General features: G+C 49.0%; 6 protein-coding genes across 6 annotated transcripts; 5 read left to right on the top strand and 1 right to left on the bottom strand.

Moving 5' to 3' along the window:
• Window positions 1-124: 124 nt before the first annotated feature.
• On the top strand, window positions 125-947 carry LTHEOB_12879 (uncharacterized protein; the record flags this gene model as incomplete). The annotated part of the gene is made up of 2 exons (XM_035509794.1): window positions 125-257; window positions 307-947. 2 exons carry the CDS (start codon window positions 125-127, stop codon window positions 945-947), a joined length of 774 nt encoding a protein of 257 aa, XP_035363392.1.
• A 2,796-nt stretch (window positions 948-3,743) lies between these two features.
• LTHEOB_12878 (uncharacterized protein) lies at window positions 3,744-4,982 on the top strand (the record flags this gene model as incomplete). The annotated part of the gene is made up of 3 exons (XM_035509793.1): window positions 3,744-3,780; window positions 3,840-4,543; window positions 4,896-4,982. The coding sequence occupies 3 exons, from the start codon at window positions 3,744-3,746 to the stop codon at window positions 4,980-4,982; spliced, it is 828 nt and encodes a 275-aa protein (XP_035363391.1).
• Window positions 4,983-7,148: 2,166 nt separating this feature from the next.
• On the top strand, window positions 7,149-8,435 carry LTHEOB_12877 (uncharacterized protein; the record flags this gene model as incomplete). The annotated part of the gene is made up of 1 exon (XM_035509792.1): window positions 7,149-8,435. One exon carries the CDS (start codon window positions 7,149-7,151, stop codon window positions 8,433-8,435), a length of 1,287 nt encoding a protein of 428 aa, XP_035363390.1.
• Window positions 8,436-15,237: 6,802 nt separating this feature from the next.
• On the top strand, window positions 15,238-15,516 carry LTHEOB_12876 (uncharacterized protein; the record flags this gene model as incomplete). The annotated part of the gene is made up of 1 exon (XM_035509791.1): window positions 15,238-15,516. One exon carries the CDS (start codon window positions 15,238-15,240, stop codon window positions 15,514-15,516), a length of 279 nt encoding a protein of 92 aa, XP_035363389.1.
• A 1,083-nt stretch (window positions 15,517-16,599) lies between these two features.
• Window positions 16,600-16,944, top strand: LTHEOB_12875 (Pyridoxal phosphate-dependent enzyme beta subunit; the record flags this gene model as incomplete). Its single annotated transcript, XM_035509790.1, has 1 exon — window positions 16,600-16,944. The coding sequence occupies one exon, from the start codon at window positions 16,600-16,602 to the stop codon at window positions 16,942-16,944; it is 345 nt and encodes a 114-aa protein (XP_035363388.1).
• Window positions 16,945-21,618: 4,674 nt separating this feature from the next.
• On the bottom strand, window positions 21,619-23,727 carry LTHEOB_12874 (Uracil phosphoribosyltransferase protein; the record flags this gene model as incomplete). Its single annotated transcript, XM_035509789.1, has 1 exon — window positions 21,619-23,727. The coding sequence occupies one exon, from the start codon at window positions 23,725-23,727 to the stop codon at window positions 21,619-21,621; it is 2,109 nt and encodes a 702-aa protein (XP_035363387.1).
• Between the last annotated feature and the right edge of the window lie 648 nt (window positions 23,728-24,375).

The following is a 24,375-nucleotide window of genomic DNA, read 5'->3' as shown; positions in this document are numbered from 1 at the left end:
AACGGCTTGCATCATATATTCACAAGATAGGAAGCTTGCCGATGAACCCAGGGCTGATGCGGCTCCTGGATATATAAATAGCACCTGCTGCTCTCCATAGTGAGCCATCTTGACTCAGGAAACAATGCTGGCTCAATTCTATGCTGCCATTCTATGCTTCGCGTCTATCTCCTTTGCCCACTCTTGGGTTGAAGATATCTCGAGTTTGGATGAAGATGGAAACATCGCCGGAGATCCGGGATATCCCCGAGGGTTTGGTGAGGGCTCTCCGCAGGAGGAGCGTGCGTACAGTACTTACAATTGCAGTCCCTCGAGTTATTCCAGTGGGCTCTGGCTTTTGGCCAAACGATGACTTCAATGATTTCACCATGCAATATCTCATCCCTCCGAACGACCGTGAGGACAGGGCAATCTATCTGACGGATCGTATCTGCAAATCGACTCAGCAGACTGCTAACCAGACTGATGGATACCCCGTGTTGCAGGCCAAGTCCGGAAGCACCATACTTCTGAGGTACCAGGAGAATGGTCATGTGACGCTCCTCGGCAACTCTACCAATAGGAGATCATCTGGCCACATCTGGGTCTACGGCACGGCCGATCCTGCTGATGATGATACGCTTATGGCCATACACGGCAGGTGGAGCGAGGATGGGACGGGCGGCGACCACAGGGGTGCTCTCTTGACGGATGCGCCATTCGACGATGGGAAGTGCTATCAGACGAACACGAGCGAAGAGTCAAAGAGGCGTCGGCTGCTGCCGCAGCGGTCCCACACAACGCTCGAAGGAGCAGATCTCTGGTGCGGGACGGAGGTTCCACTACCTGATTTGGATTCGGGCACCCAGTACGCGCTTTACTGGGTCTGGAGCTTCCCTACGCAGTTTAGCGACGGGCGATCGATACCAGAAATCTACACCACCTGTATTGACGTGGCGATAGTTTGAATAGCTCTGAGAGAGCCAGTCGCTCTAGAAGCGATTACTCTGTAAATACAACCAGTTCACCTGCAAGACCTGATGCCACAGTGATTGTGAGAACCGTGCAGCTCTGTGAACCGATGCTTATTGAGTCTGCTGATTGATTGGATGCCTTTCTGTCTTTTCCCTTGTCGCCCTTGAGATCCCCTTCAAAGGCGCCTTCGGACGACTTGACACTACGGCAGATGAGCATAGTAGACCCCCAGCAGCTTGATGAAGGGTCTTGAAGCAGCCCTCCTGAGTATCTGTGGGAGCCAGGCTCTCAATCAGCGGGGGGAAATTAGTACAAAGCCCAGTATGTGTGCGCCGGTGCCTGCGGCATCGCTCTTGCAATACTTGCGATGCTAAGCACGGTGGATGACGCCAGCCAAGCATCCAGATCTAAACCGGCTAAACTTCTCCGTGGCGGCCTCGGTAAGTGAGCGACGTGTACTGTGTAAATTGACACCTGATTCATGATGCAAGTTGTTGGACCGGGTTCATGACATCCAGCACGTGACGTAAATGTATTGCTTGCTTCTATGTACAGCTTCACTATCAGGAAAGCGGTGATAGTACTGAGCGCTGTTCACGTGAGAAAACTTACGTAGAATCCGAGTTGCCGAGGACTTAGCGTTGCTGGGTGTTGCTTGAGGGCCAATCACTAGGCGAAGATACAGTGATACTTTTGAGTCATCTTGGCCAAGCTAATCTAGAAGTAGACCAAGAACAAGGGTTAGCGAGAGCTTGCTCGGCCGAGACTCGTGCGTGGTGTCCACTTCCGGCTGTCACGAACTCTGTGTGGTGCCACATGAAGTGCTCCTGTGAGGAAGTGGACATGGCGGCTTGGCTGTTGTCGCAAACCGTTCTGCCCGTTTCTCTTCGCCTTTGGTCACCATTAGAGAATTGCAGGATCGGGAATGCAACATTCGTTGCATCGGAGCTGACAAGATGGAAGGGCGCAAACACGCTTTCCAGTTGTTTGCTTGGCGTGTCTGCCGAAGGTTGGCTTCCAGATGCTCTGCCGGAACATGGAAGCTGGTGTGCTCACAACCTGCCTCACAGAACACGTATCTCGCGTGGGCGTGTTGCTCATAGGATGGCGGAAAGCTGGTTGTGACCGGGCGCGTACTGTGCACTATTATGCTTGTTGACTACATAACTCGAAATATGCTATACTTAGCAGTTGAACGGACTATGCACCTGGCGGCTAATTGCCAAGTCTTACTACAAGCAACATCAGGCGAGATGATCGTCTAAACGCTGACGTGGCCACCCGGAACGGAACGATGTCCCATTGGACCAAAATGGTGCAATCTCTCGTGACGGCGGCAAGCTCGCCGGCTGCCGGCTGCCTGCTGCCTGCTGCCTGCTGCCTGTTGCCTGCTGCCGACCGTTTTTCAAACATTCAAATAAGCTGAAAGGCCGTTTCCGTACTGGAGTTAGTGTATCGCGACTGGCGTTAGCGTGTCGCGGCTGATGACAGCCCGATCACCGCCTTTTGAGCGGACGGAAGCTAATCTCTCGCCAAGCTCCCGATCATCCCTTAACATTATTCTGCGCTTCGCCCGTTTCTACACCTTCTTTACCAAAGAACCTCCCTCCAGAAAGCTGTCCACGATTCCAAATTAGGAAATCAGTATTAGTGGGATTATCCTCCCGAAGCAGCGCAGGAAGGCAAGAAGCCGGAAAGCGGACAGGCGAGGGGAACGGGCAAGATACAGTACAACATCGCGATCGTTCGACGAAGTCAGAAACCGGATGTCGGAAACATGCCCTAAGCTCCGGTCACGTGCGACCCACCTGGATCATCATGATCCAGGCAGATTGATCCAACACCTTCAATCCAGCTGCTCTGATCCAGCTGCATCGATCCAGATTGTAACCACTTTCCTATAGTATATAGGTATGCTCGTTAGCTAGACCTTTGACCCTCGTGGTCAACTCAAAGTTCCAATTCAACCCTATTGATTTAGAGGTAACCAGGCTCAACCGTGCATCGCACACTCAAATGACTCTTCTCGTCCAATCATTATCCTCCACCTCTTGTCCTCAAGGTAAACCCTTCGGTTCACCCCACCTACTAAGCGACTCCGAAGCTTAGTAGAAGGAGCCCACCGTTACAGCTGTTTTGAGGTAGACTGAGTAGCTTACTTTGAGTAAAATCGTTGCTTTGCACTGGTAAAAGAGCCTTTGGCGCGGTATTCTTTAGATACTCAGAGGGAGGCCCAGGAGGTTTCGGAATACTAGTCTCGGAGAGTTTGCCAGCCCACGTGTTCGGTAGATGCACTTTATACAAAATTAGATTAAGATATTTCACCGAGAAATGAGAATTGCACCCTAAACGCATTAGTATGTATTGGTAAATTCCGCATATTTTTAGGATATTAAGACATTCCACTTAGATATGAAGCTTGCATTAATTTTTCTAAAGGCATGGGCATGCAATGGCAAATTAAACATGTTTGTGGGATATTTGATGGATTTTGAACGCAGTCCGCTATCCTCTATTCCTGCTAATTGTGTAGGGAATGCGCTGGATGTAACCTGACGCAGGGACGTTGCCAAGCCCCATTAGATCCTTTTCAAGCTCCACGTTGCTACTTAAACGGCATGTTGGCTCTCAGAGAAATTCGGACACACACCACCTCTCTATATCCCCACAAGATCTGTTCACATACAGACAGAATGACTCGAAACCGGAAGCAAATCACAAACCATCTGATTGCTGTTTTGGGGGTCACGGGGGCCGGAAAGACAACCTTCATCTCTTGGGCAACCGGAATGGACAACCTCGTCATCGGCCATGCACTAGAGTCTTGTAAATCGCTTTGACAAGAGCACAATCACCCATTCTAAATCAACTAATGCTTGCACTAGGCACCAAAGACGTGGAGTCATACGACATGGAACTTGATGGTGAAACCGTCCGGTTAATCGACACACCAGGTTTTGACGACACATACAGGAGTGATACGGATATCCTGGAACTTCTAGCAAACTGGTTGCAAACGAACTATTTCAAGGGCGTGATGCTCACCGGAGTCATTCTCTTGCAACCTATCAATGCCAACCGCATCCAAGGGAGTGAAAGGAAACGTTTACGACTATTCGAGAAAATATGTGGCCCCGAAGTGTTCTCCAAGGTTGTGATCGCGACAACCATGTGGGACGAGATCCGCTGCCCCGAGGATGCCATGCAGAGAATGGAGATGAGGACGGTGTCAGAGGGGATTTGGGGCCAAATGGTTGGAAGTGGCGCGCGTGTGGAGCGCCATGACGACAATCAGGAATCGGCACGCCGCATTGTCTCTATGCTGTGTGGCGAGTCTAAGCCTTTGGAGCTTCTGATGCAGAAGGAGCTTCTACATAATGGTGGCGCGCTCGTCAAGACGTCTGCAGGCATCCAGTTGAATAGCGAGCTCGACGAAATGAACAGAAAGCTACGGGTGGAACTCGAGGGGCTACAACAGGAGCAAAAAAAGCAAGGCAGAGAAGTAATGGCGTTGGTTGAGGAAAGGAAAGCTTTGGATTTGAAGCTTAGGAATATCGAACAGGAGAAGGAAAGGTTGGAAACTTCACAAGTGAGTATGGCTATTATTCTTTGTCCGCTCTTCTACCTCTCCCTTGAAAAGTTGTTGCTGGTCACATCTCTTCCAGTTCAATTGATAAAGTGGGAGTATAATGTTGCACTTTCTTGGACGCTCTTGCAAAATAAATGCTAATATCTGCAAAGGGATGGAACTGCACAATTTTGTAATAGATACAATGTATTTTCCTTTTCTGTCGAAGTTTGGGGTCAGAGAAAATCAGATTGAATTCTGCGTAACTACAATGTAGCAATAGACTGATGGTCGGTTGGTGAGCCTGAGGCCTATGCTTAATTGTAAACAGCCCTCTGTCCAATTATTTCCGCTCTGATTGGTTGTCGTCCAGACCAGGCGCGAGCGGTCGGAGGAAGATTCTGCTGCTGAAGGAGCAGCTTTCAGTTACCTCGGCTATCTATATTCGCTACTCACGTGACAAGCCCAGCTCCTGCACCACAGGAGGAGTGGTTGGAAAATAATCATCTCCAGCGAGAACGAATTCTTGGAATTACGCCTCACAACCACGCGCAATTGCCCCGTAACACGCTGATCGAGAGCGCCATTGATCTGTGCAAAAAGCCCTCAGGCAGCCGACGCCGGCCGAGCTGAGGGCGACTATGAGCTGAGACCTTCAGACCGCGAACGATATCAAGGACACCAGCGCCATCAAGCGCACCACGGACACTACCAATACGGCAGCCCCTTTCGCGCAGACCACGCAGCAGAGCCCCATGACATGGGCGCGAGTAGCAGTGCTGCGAACGACAGTGCAGACGCAACCCAGCCTCGCGCCCCAAGGTGAGAAAAATCCAGGTGGCGGCGCAGCAAGGAAGCGCACATGGGTTGCTCACCACACTTTGTGGGTCACGTTGTCCCTATCAAAAATCAACCGCCGACTTTTTTTTGACGTCGGGCTGCAGCGGTTGTCGCCTCAATAGTGTACCCGCGAAGCCTTTGGCCTTCTGATCGCTCTCTGTGCGACTGCGCTGCTTTGGGGAGACTCCAATCTGAATCGACCGTACCCTGAACCGACCGTACCGGAGTAGAACCCTTTCGCGGGGTCCGTCCATCGACCTTGGTACGGGCATTCTACTGCCGATCGCCCGGAGACGGAGAGCAGCTCGCAAATTGCCGAGTCAAGGGCAAAGCAACACTACGGCGCTGTTAGGACCGCGTTGCTCGCGTTGGTGATTACCCATCTTCTATTTGATAGGACGGATTGAGGAAGTCGTCGAAGCAGGAGAGTCAGTAGCGGAGGCCCTAGTAGGGCATTTCTAATTTTTTTTTTTTGATGTGAGGGCTAGGGAGGGAGAGGTAAAAGAAGCCGTAAGCGGTGAGGTTTTAGGTGTGGACTTGGATGTCGCCGTTCGCCGAGGGGCCAGTCGGATTTCTCGTCGATCTTCGCGGACGACGTAGTAACTGTGCAGGCTGAAGGTATTTGCGCCTTAGGGATATTCTTGCATCCTCTTTTGTTTCAACATAAGGTTAGGGTTCCGGCTGGTATAAAACGGCAGAATGTTGGTGTTCCTGAAAGAGGGCTGTTTATCAGAAAAGACCTGTTTCTACTCAAATATTGCGCATCAACAAAAAGAGCTGTCAAGAATTAAACTACACAGCACGAACGCAGACGAATTAAAGCATGCACTTGAAGGTTTCAAAGCAATTATTTTTACTGACGTGGTTCTAAGGCTAGCGGGGGTTTGGCTAATAGACGGATAGGCGAAAGAAAGTAATGTGAGGCAGAATTTTGGCGAGGCGAGGAGGCGGTAAGGCTGCGGGAGGATTAAACCCAAAATAGAAAGACCCCTGCGCGGTGGATTTGGAAGAGCGCGGTGGATTTGAACATATATCTTACGTACTAAATATCACCTGTAGAGCAAATTTCGCCTAGAGCTATGAAAATATCAGTGTGTGCACAGATTTTATATCGCTGCCAAGTAGAAGTATCTCGTATTCATCTCGGCACGCAGGCAGGCCCGGCATACATGGAGGTAATATCTTAGAAGCAACCCGACGCGCCAAGCCGGATAAACCTGGTGAATGATAATCCGCCGCAACCGAGCCAAGGAACGCGACCGCGCGCCTCCACCTCTCCAACTTCACACCACTCCGACCGTCCTCTCCAATTGTCCATCTCTCCGACCCTTCCGCTCCTCGCCATCTTTACGCGCCCATCAACCATTAGTGCGCGCGCCACCCACCATTCATACTCTAGTACTATCACACGCCCGTCGCATCTACGCCATCCGCCCGCCGCGCTCCTCCATCTCCGAACAATACCAACTCCGTATTGAACCGCCCGTGCTGGGACCACCCTCGTGCTGGAGTGGCTTGGTTCTCATTCGAAGACTGCCCTAGGCTCGCAGTGGTCTGGTTCCGGCTCCGTGCTGGGACTACCCTCGGGTCGGAGTGGCCCGGTTGTCGTCTGGGGACTGCCCTAAGCTCGTAGTGGTCTGGACCTAGCTCGGGCGTTGCGACAATTGGAGTCAAGGCTGCTCCGGAGCACATTCAAGTTGTCGCCCGCGAAGCCTGGGTGGGCGGGTATCTTGCACTTAACTGTGCAAGGGCATACACTTTTCTACGCTGACTTGCTCTCTAGGACATGGCACATAGCCTGCTCAACGAGTGCATCAACGAGTGTGTGGTGGCTCAGTGGGCGCATGCTGATGGCCGCGTCGCCACTCTTGGGTCTGTGCTGCCCACCAACGGCGAAGATAGTTGGTTCATGCTGAAAGTTAGCCTCGGTCCCGCCCTCGAAGCCTTCGTTCGCTTTACGCTTAGCCTTTCTCTCTGCGTGCACGGTCGCAGCCGCCGTCGACCCGTGATGCTCGTGCTACCTGCTAGTTCTTTGGCATCTCGCTCCTTCGCTTTCGAAACACTCAAAATCCCTGAGACGGGTGCCTTGGCTCCGGCGCTCCATGGGGCTGGCTTCTCCGATAACGGCTTCGTTCTCGCTGCCACTTTCAGTCTAAAAGAGCCCGGCTATGTCACTCTGCCCACTAGTAACCTGGAGGTCATTCGGCCCACAAATGCAACCGCCAGCAACATCCTCGCCGGTCTAAAATCCCTTTCGCAGACCCTCGACTTCACTGTATTTCTCAAACCCAGTGACTATGCCCGGACTGGACTGAAGTGCATTGCTGACCACCTACGAAACGACGCACTTAACCCGCTTGGTCTTATCCTTGCCGCCGAAGTTGGCGCCAACTTGGCACCTCTCGATTGGAGCCGCTGTGAGCTGTTTGGGTCCGCTAAGAAAGCCCGCCGTCACGAAACTAAGAGCTTTCCACGACATAGCTCCGCAGCACATCCTCCGCCTTACAATGAGCAGGACAATGCGCTCCCGGTCGTATGCGTGGAACGCAGCCTCAGCCCCAGCTGCAACGTCCCAGAAAGTCCACAGCCTCCTGCCCTCGTCTCATCCCCAGATGCAGCTACGCTCAGGACTCGCGTCGACCTTGAGGGCACCCTCGCGATGTGGATCACCCAAGCCCTCACTGTTAACCCCACGGTCTACTGCCACCCACACCTGCGCCCCACCCTCCGCGCCATGGGCCGTCACGCCCGTGCCTCCGACCTGCACGCCTTTCGCGCCGCCCGCGCCCGCTGCGCCGCGCTGTTCTTCTATGAACCCCACGCCAACGCCGCAGTCGATCATGCCCAGCACATGCGCGAGTTCTACGTGACCGATATGGAACGCCTATTGGCATGGATGCTCGATGAGGAGGATGGTGACTGCTTTGCCGACTTCATGGCGTGGGCGGATCTGCTGGCGCTGGGCGACGCGGCGCGGGACGCGGTCGCTTCCAGCGATAATGTGGAGCTCAAGGATAAGTACAACCGCGCAAAGGGTATATGTGTGAGCAAGGTGCTGGCCGAGTACGGGTAGGGATTCCTTCCAAGGTAGCCTCCCTCATATTATCCCACATGGTATGGCGGCGTTGGCAGTGTTAGTGATTTACTTTTCCAATGGAGCTAGGCTTTGATCCTTTTTGGCCTGTAGTGTTGCTATGAGTACGCTCTACAGGTGATATTAATTACGGTAGATGAATGTATGATTAGGGCCCGTATCGGGGCTTTGCTTTTCTTTAATCTTCGCGACTGAGCTATCTCTTCCCTCACCGCTATTGGAGCCGCCGCTGTGCGCAGATGTGTTGCACCCCTCCTGCCCGTTTAGGCTAGCTATGGCCATGCACGGCAACTTGACGCTCGCGGCCCACCCCAGCCCATTAGGGTTAATTAGCTGCGACAACTCACCCTGTAGCGGGGACAGCAACCTTTCATATCATGATGGAACGAAGGCAGTCTGTCGCATCTCTGCTTAGTCAGCTCAGTGTATATAAGCAATCGCTCGATAGTTTAATCACCGGAACTTCTCCCCATTTTGTTCCATCATATTATCTAAAAAATCATCGGAATCGTCCACACCTCGCCTACCATCGCCTGCGTAGGCAATATACTAAAGGTACGGTAGACTCGGTTTTCCTGAAGCTGGTGGCCAATCTTTCCATGGCCTCGCACACATGGGCACACGCGAAAGGCAAAAAGGGCTTTGGATTGAATCCTCAGCTCTAGCGCCATGGAGCTTTCTTCAAACCGATTTCCGACAACACTAAAGCGCCCGCCGCCGCCCCAGCCGCAGCAGCCAGAGCCGCGCTGCCGTTGAAACCGCCTGCTTGACCACACGTCACTGACGACGATGCTGCCGCCGCTGACGACGACGACGGGGCGATGAGGCACCACCGGTCGAGTTTAGAGAATGGCTATGATAGTCTATTGATAGAATATGAGCTCAATCACCTCAGTTGTTTGTTATTGGATAAGTTTATTAACTTAGTCGCTCATTCTGAGACGACTTTGGGTTGAACACCAAGTAGATTAAAACAACAAGCAAGACACTCGATCCATCGATGATTCGACCGATCAAGCGCGAATTCCATCAGCAAATCATGCCAAGAGCTACAGAGCAAGTAAAGCAGTATACCAGATTAAGAATTTCTCTATGTATATAAATCACACTTCTTAGATAGCTTTAACCCTCGTGGTTAACTTTCTAAACATACTTCAGCAATAGAATTTACACTCTATTGGTAACACGGTCTTCGCAAACGCAGTGCTCAGTCGTGATGCTTGTTCTCTTCATCTCACCCTCTTCTTGTACCCACTCAAGGAAAACCCTTCGGCAGGTTTCCGCCCTCTTCGGTGTTTGATCCTTAGAGGCAGAGGCCCGCCATTACACCAAGTGAGGTCAGAAGAAGAAGTCTAAATTTTTGCCTGCTTCTTGAATAGAGTTGAGGGAGCGCCTTGATGTACAAAATTTTGAAGGGAATCACCGAAACGTTATAGAGACATGAGAGAGTGCAATACTGAAGGTGCAAATCTTATCCCAGTATAGAATCCGTATATATTATGATAGACCTAGACAACAAAAAACCGCATAAGGAAGAGGCCGCTGTACAGACTACGAAGGAAACGCCTACTTCGATTTTTTTCCTTATTATCTTTACAAGAGATTCTAATATTTCTATTGTTACTCAATAGCCTTAGGTAAGAAACACCGTCCGTTCTTGCCAGTCCCTGATGGGAATATCCCTTCCAATCACGCACGACTGTATCCGAGATGACACACCATATGGAAATTGATCTAACATCAACAAGAATAGACCGTTCCCTTCCTGGTACATCAGCACAAATTCAAAGTCCTCGTTCTGCCTCTGTCCGAATTCGTCAGGAAGCCTGATATAACCCAGCACTTTCCCAGAGTCTGGAATGATTAGATGGTAACGTCCAGTCTCATCCGTCACAACCACACGAAGGTATCTGCATCGGGCCCGGAATATGAGCAGTCTCTCAGGACTCACAACATCATTTCCGATAGAGTCCAGTGTGTGCAGTAAAGATGTAGTTTCGGATTCGACCTTTCGCACGTCATCCTCATTCGTGATTTGAGGGTTCCTTGTCTCGCAGACGGGAACGATGCGACGCGCCTCCCTCGAGGCCACACGATAGTACGTGATGTATTCTTCTTGGTGCGGCTCGTCGTAGGATCCTGACTCTTGATTGTACCACCAGTCATAGTCAACGCCCTCGTCTATTTTCCAATGACTCCAGCTCCATGTTGGAAAACTTTTCCGGCGTCGGCATTCCAAGTCCATCCATGTTGTTGAAAAGCAGAGAGCTGCGTCTAAGTAGCGAACTGGCAATCCATAGTGGAATTCCACGTCAAAGGACTGCTTGAGAACATCCGACAGGCCACCAAACGCTCGTAGGCCGTCGGTATCTCTCGACAAGTCCCGCTTGGAATAGTCCTTGACGAGTCCCGCATATTTGTCGAAGAAAGAGTCTTCTCGAGACCAGTTGTTCAAGCATTTCTTCCAGAATGGCTGTTCGGTCCAAGGCAGCACTGTTTCAGTCTCGTTCAGGATTGATGGGGCTTGTTTCTCGAGGTAGGTATCCTCTATCCAAAGATCGCTCTGGCAATTGAAAAATACAATCTCTGAAGTGAACACGAGCAGTCTACGAGACAAGACCCGCTCTTGAAATGTCCAGCCCCGTCGAGTCCAAGTTGCGGGTTCCATGATTCTACGAAAATCGGAGCCGGCACAAGCTAGGAGAAGCCCATTGAGTCTGACACACTCTTGTCTCTGCCGTGTGCCTTCGTGTACTCCAGGAAGACCCTCCCAGGAATCCCCTTCTGCAGCTGCAACAATGGTTACAATGGCGTTATTGTAGATGGATGCCATTTTCCTTAGCTCTTTGTCTTTTTCCCCCTGCGACAAGTCTTGTTGAATACATAACGCGTCTACCCAAAGATACCGGATCCCAATCTTGGAACAAACTGTCATCGCATCGTGGATTGTCTTCGGGACTTGTCCATTGTACAAGCCGTTTGGGACCTGCAGTCGTGTTTTCGTTCTCTTGTTAAGCTCGTACTGCTTTGTGGTACGCGGACCCCAGACGTAGCTCAAGGCCGCATAGGCAAGATGATCTCCTTCTTTGACCATTTTTATACACATCAAGTCAACATCAACGAGTATTGATGGCCTAGTGAGGTACTTGAATTGATATGGTGAGCAATCTGATCCGTGTGCCTCATGGCATGCTTGAATCCAAGACCGGAGAAGATTGAAGTCGACCTGGGATCGAACAGATCTTCCGTGGAATAGGTTTTCCACATCAGACAGGTTTTGATCAGAGCCCTCTGGTATGAGCATTATCTCTCCTTCAGCATATTCGTGTCGCTGAATGGAGTCATAATTTGCCCAGCAATCTGCAATGCGTGCAAACTCGTAGCCTGGTGAGAGTGGACGGGCGGAGTTAGTCGAAACCACTAGCCTGTTCGTGATGTATCTACACATTCATTCCTCAGTTCGAACTTCATATTGTAAACACGGATTAATCTAAGATGAACATACTTGTCACGTATCTCCCCATATATCTCACAATAGTAATAGACCTCGTCCCCAGGGCTTATCTCTTTTCCAAAAGAGTCACTTTCCAGAGTGCGATACACGAGCTGACATAATCCACAGGAACCGTTCTCAAGAATAGCCTCAAACGGCTTGCGCACACGAAGTCCCCATTCTCCGGACTCGCGTGTACTCTGGAAGATGTCTCGCGAAATAAGCTGGCGGCAATCGGTACAAAGTGGCTCCATTCTCTCTAGCTAAGGCCGAAAATTTAGGGAAGCTTGGCATATAAGACGTCCAGATACTATCCGTAGAGTGGTCTGACGAAGCCCGGAAGACAAGGGCTTTATGACCCCACAGATTGAGACTGTACGGGACGAAGGGACGCACAACCACAGATCCTGCACGGAAAACTCCGAAATTGTAGATCCCGCTTGTATTGATGGAAGGAACTGGACTCGAGCGCCTTGCCCCAGGAATGGCCTAAGCTTCCTAGTCGAGCGAACTGTATGCGAGCTGGCCTATGGGGACGAATAATACGCGGATATGCGTAGGACGGCTAGATGGACAGAAGGTTGACCGACTGGTACGCGATAAGCGGAAAGGCGAAGTGCAGGACGCAGCTAACGATGGACGAGCGATTGAATGCGGGATTTGGTGATAAGGGAGTTGTTGAGTGATAGAGATGGAGATGGTTAGGAAGTAGAGAATAGGCTGCGGCGCAACCGACACACAAGTAAACGCGACACGCGCGCGTCATGGCGCGTAATGACGCGCCAACTGTCAGTAAACAACCATGCTTCGGCAAAACAATATTCCATCACTTGATCTGAACCAGACTGAACGACCCTCAGATATCGAAGCAAAAATTAGGTAGCTGCAACGATAGGCCTCTTTTACTTTAAAGTCGACTACGACTAAATCGACTTACAACTATGGGCAAGGGTAGGAAAGGATGTTAGCGGTGCGGATCAAAAGTAGAGTCTAATGTGTTTACGGTATAGCGTAGCCCTAAATGTAGTGAACCCTGAGTGGATTGGAGTATATATCTTAGGACAAGTATAAATAATTGTACTTGCTTAATATATTTAAACTGGTTTTAGACTTAGATAATAGTACGTTATATTATCTATCTCTACTTAAAAAAAAGTTATATATCTATATTACTTAGTACTAGTAGAGCGTTTATTCTTTCTAAACGCTTCTTAATAACTTCTTTAAAAGTTGCCTAGAGATCGTAACTATTCTAACCATCTATTATACTAATTAATAGAAATATATATAAGTATATTTAGAAAATAAGGCTCTTACTCTATTTATAAGTCATTATATAAATAAAGAATGCGATTCCATACGTTTAACTATAGTCGTTATACTATTACGGGTTAAGCTCTTAGTCTATATTAGTTTTAGACGATAACTAAGCTGCGTTAAAGAGATCTTTATTATCTACGGTTAAATTTTTATTAAGAGAAGAAACGAATAAAATACTTTTAGACGTATAAGTATTTAAGGTTTTAGTCCCTAAAAATAGAGATTATCTTTTAAAACGCTAAGAGTGCTCTATATTTATACGCTCCGTTATCGAAAAGACTTCAAAATCTATTTATCGTATAATCCTTAGAATCTCTAGAAGGAGACTTTAAATCGATTGTAATAGTACTAATTAGTATATACCGCGGACTTATATCCTCTACGATTTTGCTTAAAATCTGCTTCTTATTCTACTAAAAGTAGACTTGTTACGCTGGGGCTCGGGAATGGGGGTGAAGCGAGAACGTCGGGGAGGTTCACAGCGTCGAGGGTTCACTACCGCTATCTGAGAGGTCACTGGACACTGTGTGCAGAGGATAGCAGCCGTAGTCAGGCAGGGAAGGTAACAGGAGGGGTGCAGGGCAATGATTGGAATTGACCACGGAGGTCCTATCTACTGTAAATGAGTGTGCTATATATACAAGGAAACATTTGCCTTATGACCGTAATTCCTGACCGTTGTGTGGAGGTAGGTCATGACTGAGGGTGTGGTCTTGGCGTCATGACCGTCAGTGGTGGTGCTGAGTAATGAGCGTGGTCACCGATCCTCGGCGCGGGGATTCGCTTGGCGCCGCGTTCCCAACTTCTGTCCTTCTGCAGGTGTTCCGTAACAAGACTTTATAATCGTATTACTATATACTATACTACCGACACTTTCGAAGTTAATACAATACGTAAATATAATTACTATTGGCCAGCGCTAGCGGATTGCGCTAGTCGTGCGAGGTGTGATTCGTTTTCGTCTAAACGCAGGGGTAATATAGACCGTACCGCTACGGACACTTCGAAGACGCTAATTTCTATTTCCGATCCGGAGATAGTATCTACTAGAGACTCTGCCCCACGCTCTAGACTCGATAGACCTTCCGCCTAAATAAAAGTACTTCTTTCTACTAGTAAAAGTAAAGTAGATAAACGACTAAAAGGAAAATAGATAAACAGTCGCTAATCTAAGTCCGAGTCGAAAAACTAGATATTATATAATAGAATAATCCGTAGTTTAAGAGAAAAGTAGGTAGAGATTATAATACGGTTACGGGTATTCTTTTAAGTCGAATAATTACTTTCGATACGGAGTTCGTGCGAATCGATAATTTTAAAGCTTGTATAAATAAGGTTATAGTTAGTAGAAATCTTCTCTAATAACTATAGTGTATAAAGAAGAAATAAAATATATATAACTATCGGGGCAGCGTAGACGAGTTCTTCGTGCCGGATTACTAGAATGCGTCTTATATAAGTTCGTTTCTACCAAAGATATTGGTTAACAGCTAGCTATAAACCAACTTTATCCACGTGAATTAAATAAAAATGTGATTTCGGGGTTATTGTACGACTTAAAGGTGTAGCGAGCGCGGACGCAGATTATACTTCTATACTCTACGCTCTTACCGTTTATATATAAAACTTTTATTTAAGTCGAAGATCTTATATTACTTTACTAAAACTATCGAACTTATCGATATCTAAAAGCTTCTAAAAACTCCGTAGAACGGTATTAAAACTATAGTAAGACTAACTATAGTAGGTATCGTAAGTAGGCCTACTTTTAGATAGATCTAGACATCGAGATCGGATTCTGCAACTTAAGGTAATATATATCTAGTAGCGCGGACGTACTTAGAGCCCTTATTACGATAACGATCTCTACTTATTAAGAGTTCGCTAAACACCCCTTAATTACACCGCCATTATTAGTCTTTTACTGTACTGATATCTTATACTTCTAAATTCTTTTATCTGTTAAGGATGTACTCTCTCAACTTCATCATGGCCGTCCTGGCCCTCGGAACTTTCATCTCTGCTGTGCCTGTCGAGCCACGTCAGGCCACCAACTCGATCGTTGCGGCGCCCCTCTTCCCCACCGGCCCCGGTCTCGTCCCTCCTCCAGCTATGCTGGGCCCGTACGGCCTCAAATCCTCATCCGCCTCCGCCTCCACCGAGCAGCCCTCTACTTTTACCCAGCAGACTGCCACTTTCACTAAGAAGCCCTCCATTTCCGCCAAGAAGCCCTCTACCAGCTCCTAGGTCCTCTCGTTTACCTCCTCGGAGCAGCAAACTTAACAGCCTCGCTACCATTGCATCTGCGGCCAGCTCCGCCGGTGCCTCTAGCAGCACGCCTTCTCTATCTTCCGTTCCGCAGATGTGGTTAACAAGCTTATCAACAACATCCTACCTTTCGTAGCTTGCTTGGCTATTAGACAAATCCAAGTGGTTACTTGCTTATGTTCTGGTCCGAAAAATAATTGGTGTGGTTGTGTAGTTCGTAGAGGATATTTTTAGTTTTATCTTAACTCTAAAACACGGCAATTTCGAGGAGTACGACAATATCTAAAGCCTCTACACTAAAGTCTTTTGTATCTGGTCAAAAATTTTTTTCTGCCTTGTCGAGAAAGATTAGTTGGAGTATACTATGTATTTACCGTTACTCAACATTTAAAAGTTTACTAATCAAAAATAAGATCGACTATTATCTCTATTTTCTATTATTTTCATTGGCCTATTTACTCGCTTTTAAACAACGTAGGTGTGATATAAAGTAGAGTTTTCCTTCATCATCATTTTATTATTTCATCAATTGAATGTAAAATCCATTACTTCTACAGTTAGCTAGAATCCCCCCATCTTGTGATCACGGCTGGGTTTAGGATACCAATCCAGTATAGTTCCGAGTTTTTGGCGAGTTTCTAAGCGTGACCCAGCGCCATCTACTCTATGCCAATGCGATGACGAGGACGCGGTCGTCGGTCGTAACTGCATCGGCAACAGGCGTAAAGAGGTCGGTTGCGGAATCAAGTACTTCCAAGGTGTACTCATCATGACAGAAAACCGTATTACAAGCTTCGACATTGCTATGCTGTCTCGCGTCTGTTATCCTTCCGCAAATAATCATGATGCAACCAATTATATGCGTACTCTTGCCCTTGTATTTGGTGTGCTCCGCGGAGATATCTCAACCTTTCGGGATCGGCTACTTCTGTACCCGATTCCGGGCCGAACCCATCCTTAGTAGATGGCTTGCAACAACTGACTCACCCTAAGCCAATTCCAATTCATTTCCAGTATTCTCTCGCAGTGCCACTTTCTTAATCTTCTTGCAACCCATCCACGATGCCCGCACCCCCACCCCCCATCGCCACCCCCCTCTCCGCCATCGGCAACACGCCCGCAGTCCTCTTCCGCCACGTCGCGCCTGCCTCCACCTACGCCAATGTCTACGTCAAGCTCGAAAGCCTCAATCCGACCGGCAGCTACAAAGACCGCCTCGCCGCTACCCTTATCGCCGCCGCCGAGCTCCGCCCAAGCATGACCGTCACCGAAGCGACCGGCGGCAGCACGGGGTCCTCGCTCGCTTTCGTCTGCGCCGCCAAGGGCTACGCGTTCGCGCCTGTCTGCTCCAACGCCTTTACGCCCGAGAAGCTGCGCACCATGGCTGCGTTTGGCGCGAGCGTATAACTCGCTGCTCGTAGAACTGAAAGGCGTGGAAATGTACGGGCGACTTCCTTGTCCCCATAGAGGAAATCGTAGCCCTAATAGACCATCCTCCCATATATCTTGGGGTGCAATTGAGCCTGTTCATTAAGGCTTATGCATTTATCGAAATATTTGATTATTGAACTTCATGCTTTGTTGCCTTACCCGCTACGTACCGGGGCGGATGGCGTAGTGGTTAAACGCCTGGCTATCCCTGGAGTGGAATACCTGGGGTGTAGGTTCAAATCCTACTCCGACCTCGAACAACCAGCTTTTATTCCAAAGCCCGACCCTCAATTCGAAAGAGCCCCACCTACAGATACTACTCGACTCTACCGAAGAACCTCCGCCTTAGCGAAACCGACTTTTTCTCGCTTCTCCCGCCGAAGCGTTTATTTTACGCATAAAAATTACGCCGTATTCTATCTTCTATCGAGCGAAAGAGATCTACCCCTTTAGATCGGTCTCTAGAAAATACGAATATCTAGCCGACGTTACTCCTCTTATTTTAAGGTTTCAGCGGGTTTTCCTTATTATTAATAATTCTTATTACCTACGATACGGGGGTCGTTTCTTAGCAAAAATAACCCGAATAAAGAACCGCTTCGGAGGGAAGTAGCTAGGAGGAAACAGGATTATTACGAGAATTTGAAGAGGTTTTCCGCGTATTATCTTTTCTTTGTCCGGCGAAAAGGTGGTCTACTCCACCCGTCTATTAAGCCCCACGGGAGGCACGGCTGCTAGGCCGACATGTACTTAGACTTAGTACCTAGACGTTAATCCAACCACCACCACCGCTACGTACAGATCAAGAACTATAGCTTAAGGGGACTATCCCCCACCACTAGCTTTACTCCTCAATGGCATCTACCAATTGATTCTCTACTCATCAAAATCCAACATCACTAGAACAAAAAAGCACCATTAAAAATGAAGAGTGAATTCAATCTATGGCCTGCCTCTCACCAACCAAAAGATACATGTAACAGAGTGTCTTAAATTCCACTAAAGACGGCTAGCACTAATGAATACAAGGTACGTTTAGCATTCATGTGATCGTCCTCAAATGTCCTTCCCTTGTCCCAGGGCCGCGAGTGAGTCCTGGATAGGGTTGTCCGATGCTGTGATGCCTGTCGTTGAATCCGGGTGCCATTCGACCGGACTACCACGCTCTGATATTTGATGCAGGGCTTCCTTTCTCAGAATTTGTATGATCGAGTTCAGCATGTCACGTTGGTGGGTTCGCGCCTTTTCCTTGTCTTCGAGATCTAGATCCGGTGGCCGCCAGTTCAAGTAGATCGTCTGGTGGGATGCAGGTTCAACAAAACACCCTGGGTGGTTTCGTATGTAGAGCAGACAGCAGTAACAGGCGGGCTTGCTGCAGCCGATATACCGGTCTGAGTCGACAAACGGCAATCGCTTGGTGTAAAAATGCTCAAGGAGGTTAATCTCGCAATGGACGCGTGGTAAGAAGTTCCGATCTTTGTAGAACGACATGAAACGAGAATACAGTCCGAATTTCTCAGACATGTGAGCGAGCATCAATTGATAGCAAGCAACTTCGTCCTTTGCGTTGGATGGAAGCATGCGAACGACGATGCTGTCGAAATTTGTCTTGGCGTCTGTCGGCGGCGGGTGCTGTAAGGGCGGTGGCGTTTTCATACAGCGGATCTTGTAGCCTTCGAAAAGATAAGGGAGTCTTCGGGCGGCGGCAATCAAGTACGTCGTAGCATGAAAGTGGAAGCCTAACTGTCCTATGTGGTGTTTCGCCTGCTCGAACGGATTCGATCGTAGATTTTTATCGTTGCAGTAGAGGTACTTCTAGCTCCAAACGCCAAGCTGTCTTATCTAAGGTGCTTTCCGTGCTTCGTAGCACGATTGACAAAGCAGGGATGGGTCCGCAGGATCGAACTTACAAAGTTCAAGCCAGACAAAGAGCTCTTGATCTTGTTTCGTTAGTTCATCACCAATGGCCAATCAGGCTTTGAACATACCGTTGTCAAGACCTTGCCTAGATATCAAGGTGAAACAACTTTGCAGGCACCGAGCCAGGCATGACCAGTACGTTTTAGCCCGGCTTCGGGCAAAGAGAACGAAGTCCCTGGATAGTGATCGAGCCTCTTCGGATGCATCTTTTTCTGGGGCTTGAGCCGCATCCTTTAGCTTCCCCAAAGTTCTCTCTAGGAAATCTGTCACCCTTTGACAGGGATTCTTGTTTGCGCTGATCCAAAAAACCGGACCTTGTAGTTTTCCCTCCAACGCGATCGATGTGACCGTATCACCGCCCTTTTCGTAGTCGCAGGTGTACGCTAAGCAGTCAAGGAAAGTCCTGCGTAGCTGGCAATTCGAGAGATCGGCCGGCTTCCCATGTGCTACCCGAGAGACGCGCTCGCCTCTTGTTTGGCCCAGGGTACGGAGAAGGACAAGTGGCTCGTAAAAGCGACTCAGAAGACGTTGTTGCGGGCTCGTTCGGGGTCCACCCGGGGTCTGCGCTCCTGGTGAGCAGCACTCACAAGCGTCGGTAAATCTCGGCTTCTTGCGTCGTGGCATTGCGAGGAGATCAACATGAAGTTGCTGGTCTGGGCAGATGTTAACAATGGCCGAGGGAACAGGACATGCTCCTATTACACGAAGCTGTCTTGAGATTGCTACCAACGATACGATTGTCGCATCTGTCTTATCTGTGTGCCCTCAGATGTACCATTGTCAAGCTTGATTGGCGATTAGAGCTGGCACATGCGAAGGCAGAGTACTGAATCCGTGAGAATCCGATTCAACGTGCACTTGGAGTCAGACGCTGCTTCGTTAAAAGCCATTGGCCTTCCGACCTGGCAGCTCGGTCAAGCTAAACTATATTCTTCGGTTTGTCTTTTTCATCAAAACCATAAGATGGCTCCTTGCTCCGCGAGTGATCCGGGAAAAGACAAAGTATTTGGTCCACTACCCCGAACTTCCGCCTTTGGTAAGCTACTAGACTCTGGGTGCAATAAGCTGGAACAAACCGAACGATACTAAGTACAAGCGTATGTAAGACTAGAAACTATATCGGCAGACAAGTGCGAACTTCCGTTGCTCCGGTGATAGTTGAATGTAAAAAATTCCCGTGCAAACACATTTCGTTAATTGTCCGGTTGCCTGTCCTCTCTCCGCACTTTAGTGCTCCCTGTTTCCTCGTTACCCGTCATCGCGGTTCCCTATGCAATCACCCGATCAATTATCCCTGCCGTCTGTTTCCGCAGCTTCCTTCCACGAGACCAGCTAACCAGCCCCCCACCTGAACGGCCTATCCAAAAACCCTTAATACCTATGCTTATTGTAAACAACCCTCTTTTCGATTTCCGTCGTTTCCAATGGCTACCATCTGTACCGTACGTGGGCGATATGATGAATATTAGAAGCCTGCCGCTGAAGGAGTTGCTTTCGAATATTTGTTTTAAGTGTACATGGCTAGCCTCATTATTTGTTCACGTGATGCACTCAGCTCCTGCACCACAGGAGGAGCGGTTACTAAAAATAAATTAACCCCAACCCAGCGCTTTCTAAGGAATTACCATGTGATAAACTAACCCAACCCTAGGTACCACTATTAACTGTGTTTTAAACACTGATTTGGCTTTCCCGACCTTGCAATGTCTGCGGATAAAGATGGTGGGAACATATACGCGACCGTTGGAGTGTCGTGCATTCTACCGCGGCAAGCCAACCCGGCCTTACACGTTAATCGCGGCCAAGTTATCACACGAACTCATTTGGAGTGATATTATTAATATGCTGGGTTTACCGAACATAATAAGGCGCTGACGCAGCAAGACGATGTGAGCGATGACGAGATTAAACGGCATTCTGGCGCGACAGATGTTTGGAGAAACGCAGATGAAAGTGAGAGAGCGTGTCAAACAAATGTAAATGTACAAGAGGGTAGCGGGCTTTGTGAAGCTGACGTGCAGAGATCCAAGCTTACAGCTATAAATCAACAACATGCATGCAAACATGTTCCAAGGAGGACCACTAATATCTATACTTAGCAAGCCATCGGCGTATACGCCCCAGCACGCATGAGCTATGTAACCAGCCTTAAAACTAAATGCTGTCCAACTCCACTTCTGCACTGAAAAGCTCGATCTCATCAATGCAAACGTCGAGTGTAAGACCTGAGATTCCCGTCCCCGGCTGCAGATAGCACTAGAGAACAGAAGCTACGAAGGGGTTAATGCGCTACAGATCCTGAGGAACCCGAATGATGTAGCTAACGCTCGTGTTATCTTTAGGGCTGAAGCGGATGAAGAGCTCCCTAGGTCGGACCTTGGGTGGTAAGATACGGCCTTCCTAGAGGATAGGATCCGGGGCTGCTAGTAGTATCAAGAAAGAGTAGACAATGTCAGCAATTCTAAATAGTAGCTCACTATAATGCGTGCTGAGTTTAATGAAAAATGAGCTTAACCATCTCTGTCGTATGTGACCAGATAGGTTTATTAGCTTAATAGTTCATTCTGAGACGACCTTAGGCTCAACACCCGTTCACTTTTGACTGATCAAGCGCAAATTACATCATAAATCACAGCCCTGCACAGATTTCGATCGTGTGTGATCATGAAAGCCAGAGAATGGGAACCAGTACACAAAACTGTTGATCGAAACTCGATTGCCGAGAATAACTCATGGCAGATGTGTTGTGTTGAACAGACGGTTGCCAGTATCAGTGCCGCCGCTGCCAATGAACTTCGTATCTGAAAGTCGAAGCGCAACAAGACTGACATTATCGTGATTGACAAGCGTCTTGTAGAATGTGCTGTTTGGAGAAGTGCATTGCGCCTGGACTACACCGGCTACAACGACGATACGAATGTGGGAATCGAGCTTGCGAATCGCTTGCACGAATTCAAGGATTGTCTTGCCGCTATTGATGACCGAATCCACCAGCAAAACCTGGAGTTGTCCTTGCAAGTGGTGGATCTTGATGTTCTCTGGACCGCTGGCATGGACAAACATGGCTAGCGGGAATACCTCGTTAACTCCACTTGCCATTGGTTCTCCGGCTCGCATGGCGGCTACGATTGTCGTCTGTGGTTCATGCCGAAGTTGGTAACCTGTGGTAGGGTGCCCCAGGACATGCGAGATGCGACACTCTTCGACACCGATCACACTGGTTAGGAATTCGATGGCCAGATACGCGCCAGCGCGATGATGTGCTTTCCTCAGAGCAGGGCCGGCAATAGCTGAGTCGCGCATAGGTGTCGCGAGTAGTTTCGCTGCATTCTTTTCCGTTGCAAGGAAGATTGAGAAGCCACTGGATCGATTGCGGCGGCGGAAGATGGAGCTGATGAGGTCATCCTTGGTGAGCTGAGCCACAGGGAGTGTTGAAGCGTCAAGGCGTGGCGATACGCTTCTGGGCAACAAGACTTGGCGGGCTTGAAGATCGCCTTGGTTGATGGCAACGGATAACACATCGTCCATGCTCTTGCTCCTGGCACTGTCGTCGCCTACCACAATGACCGCCTGATCTGCTTTCTTCAACATTTCCAAGTCCAGGGGGCTGTCTCCAAACGCCCAAACATACATCTGGTAGCGGTCCTGCAAGCGGGAAACTAGAGCAGCTTTGACTGCTGCGGTGACCACAAGTCCGTCCGCTATCCGCCCTCCAGCAACAATCTTGACTGTTCTTGATAGTCCTTCTCTTTCCAGTACTTTATCCCATACACGACGAAGCCCACAACTGACACCTACGACACCGATATGCTCTTGCTGTGCTGCCTGCTGCAAGAGAGACACGAACTCTGGGTACATGGTGACCTCTGCCGCTACATCTGAGCAGAGACTTTCATACTCTTCGTCATCGGCGGCTTCTTCGTACAGCAACGTGGCCTGTCGGAAGGCATCGTATGAGTAGCGCAGTGGGCTGCTAAAAAGCGATTTTAGCGGAGAGCCTTCGTCAGTCCACTGCTGAGGCGCGTGAAATTGGGTCCAGAACAATGCACCAGTATCATCCACTGCCAATGTCCGATCGGCGTCTATGACCAAGATCGTCTCCCATCGGTCTCGGTGAGGAGCAAGAATCTCGTCCAACCTGCTCTCAGCGCAAGATAGGTTGTACGTTTCAGTGTGGACATAGAAATCTCGTAGCAGGACGGAAACTTTAGCTAGCAAAGACGGACCAGGGGTGACAACCGAGAACAGAATGCCGTGGTCGCGACAGAGCAGGCGTAGTTGATCCTTTTCCGTCTCCTGCCATTTGGACAGATGGGCTGTCGTTGCAGATGGACGAGAGCGTTTCGTATCGTCTCGATGGCGTTGTTCAATGACCGCGGCAGGGACGTTCAAATAGAGTATGTGTGTGAACACGGCCAAGTCGTTCGAGGTGTAGACCATCTGTCCGCTCTCTTCTTCTTCTGGCCAGAACATGAGGTGTCCCGTGACGACTGCAGACTTCCCACTGATGGTGCATTCTTTCCTGATACTCTCAGCAGCAAGCTGCCGAAAATGTGTTTTGTGTTCTTCGTCCAATTTCTGAAAAGCTTCCAGACCGCCCGGAACAAATGACGCGATGACCTCAGACCCTTCAAAAAATGAGAGGTTCTCATCGCTCATTTCCTGCTTCAGCTGGTTCAGCAGGAGCGTCTTCCCAGATCCAGGAATTCCGTAAATGCCAATGACTTTTGCCTTTCTGCCGGCAGAATGGCTTTGGTCGAGGCTAGGCGGTTGGTTCGAGCAGTGGTCCGCTGTCAGGCTGAGCTGGGTGCCCGCTTCGTTTTTGGCTTGATGAGGCATGATAAGGGTGCCACCTGTGTCCTCGCGAAGGGTTATGGATGAAATATCGTGGAAGTTGATGAAGATGACGAGCAAAATTGGTAAATAGCTCGTACTTATATAATTCTCAACTGGCTGGGCTAATAGTATGTTTTAGTACTATAGAACGATTAACACGACCTTTTTGCCTTCAAATAACGATCTCCTAACTGGATCGTACTTACGTCCTTATGCATCCGATCCTTCAAGTGAGTAGTCATTCACCTATCGCCGCCCATAACGTAAGGCTCTGGTCTGTTGTATGACCTAAATAGCCCCGTAGCTGGGTCTGACAGTTTTCAAAAGCGATACCTATGGCAAAAGAGGCCAAAAGTGTCGCAGCTTGCCGCCGACGCGCTTGAATGTAACTGGGTCAATCTGGTGGCGAGACGCAACCTCTTCAAGCTTACGATCTTTGCTGGGGTTCACGACCTCGCGTACCGAGGCGTAATGAGGGACATGGCAGAGCAATGCAGCCACTCGGTAGAATTGCCACCTTATTGTGTACTTTGCCAGCATGTAACCGTATATGGCCGCGTGGTGTGGGGAAGAAAGAGGCGGCAACCTTCTCACTGGAAACCCGTCATGCTGAGCTCGACTGATCGAGAAGAAGACGTCCGATGTCTCGCT

Source organism: Lasiodiplodia theobromae, assembly GCF_012971845.1.
Source record: "Lasiodiplodia theobromae strain AM2As chromosome Unknown scaffold_80, whole genome shotgun sequence".
NCBI lineage: Eukaryota > Fungi > Ascomycota > Dothideomycetes > Botryosphaeriales > Botryosphaeriaceae > Lasiodiplodia > Lasiodiplodia theobromae.
This window is presented reverse-complemented; position numbering and strand designations above follow the sequence as displayed.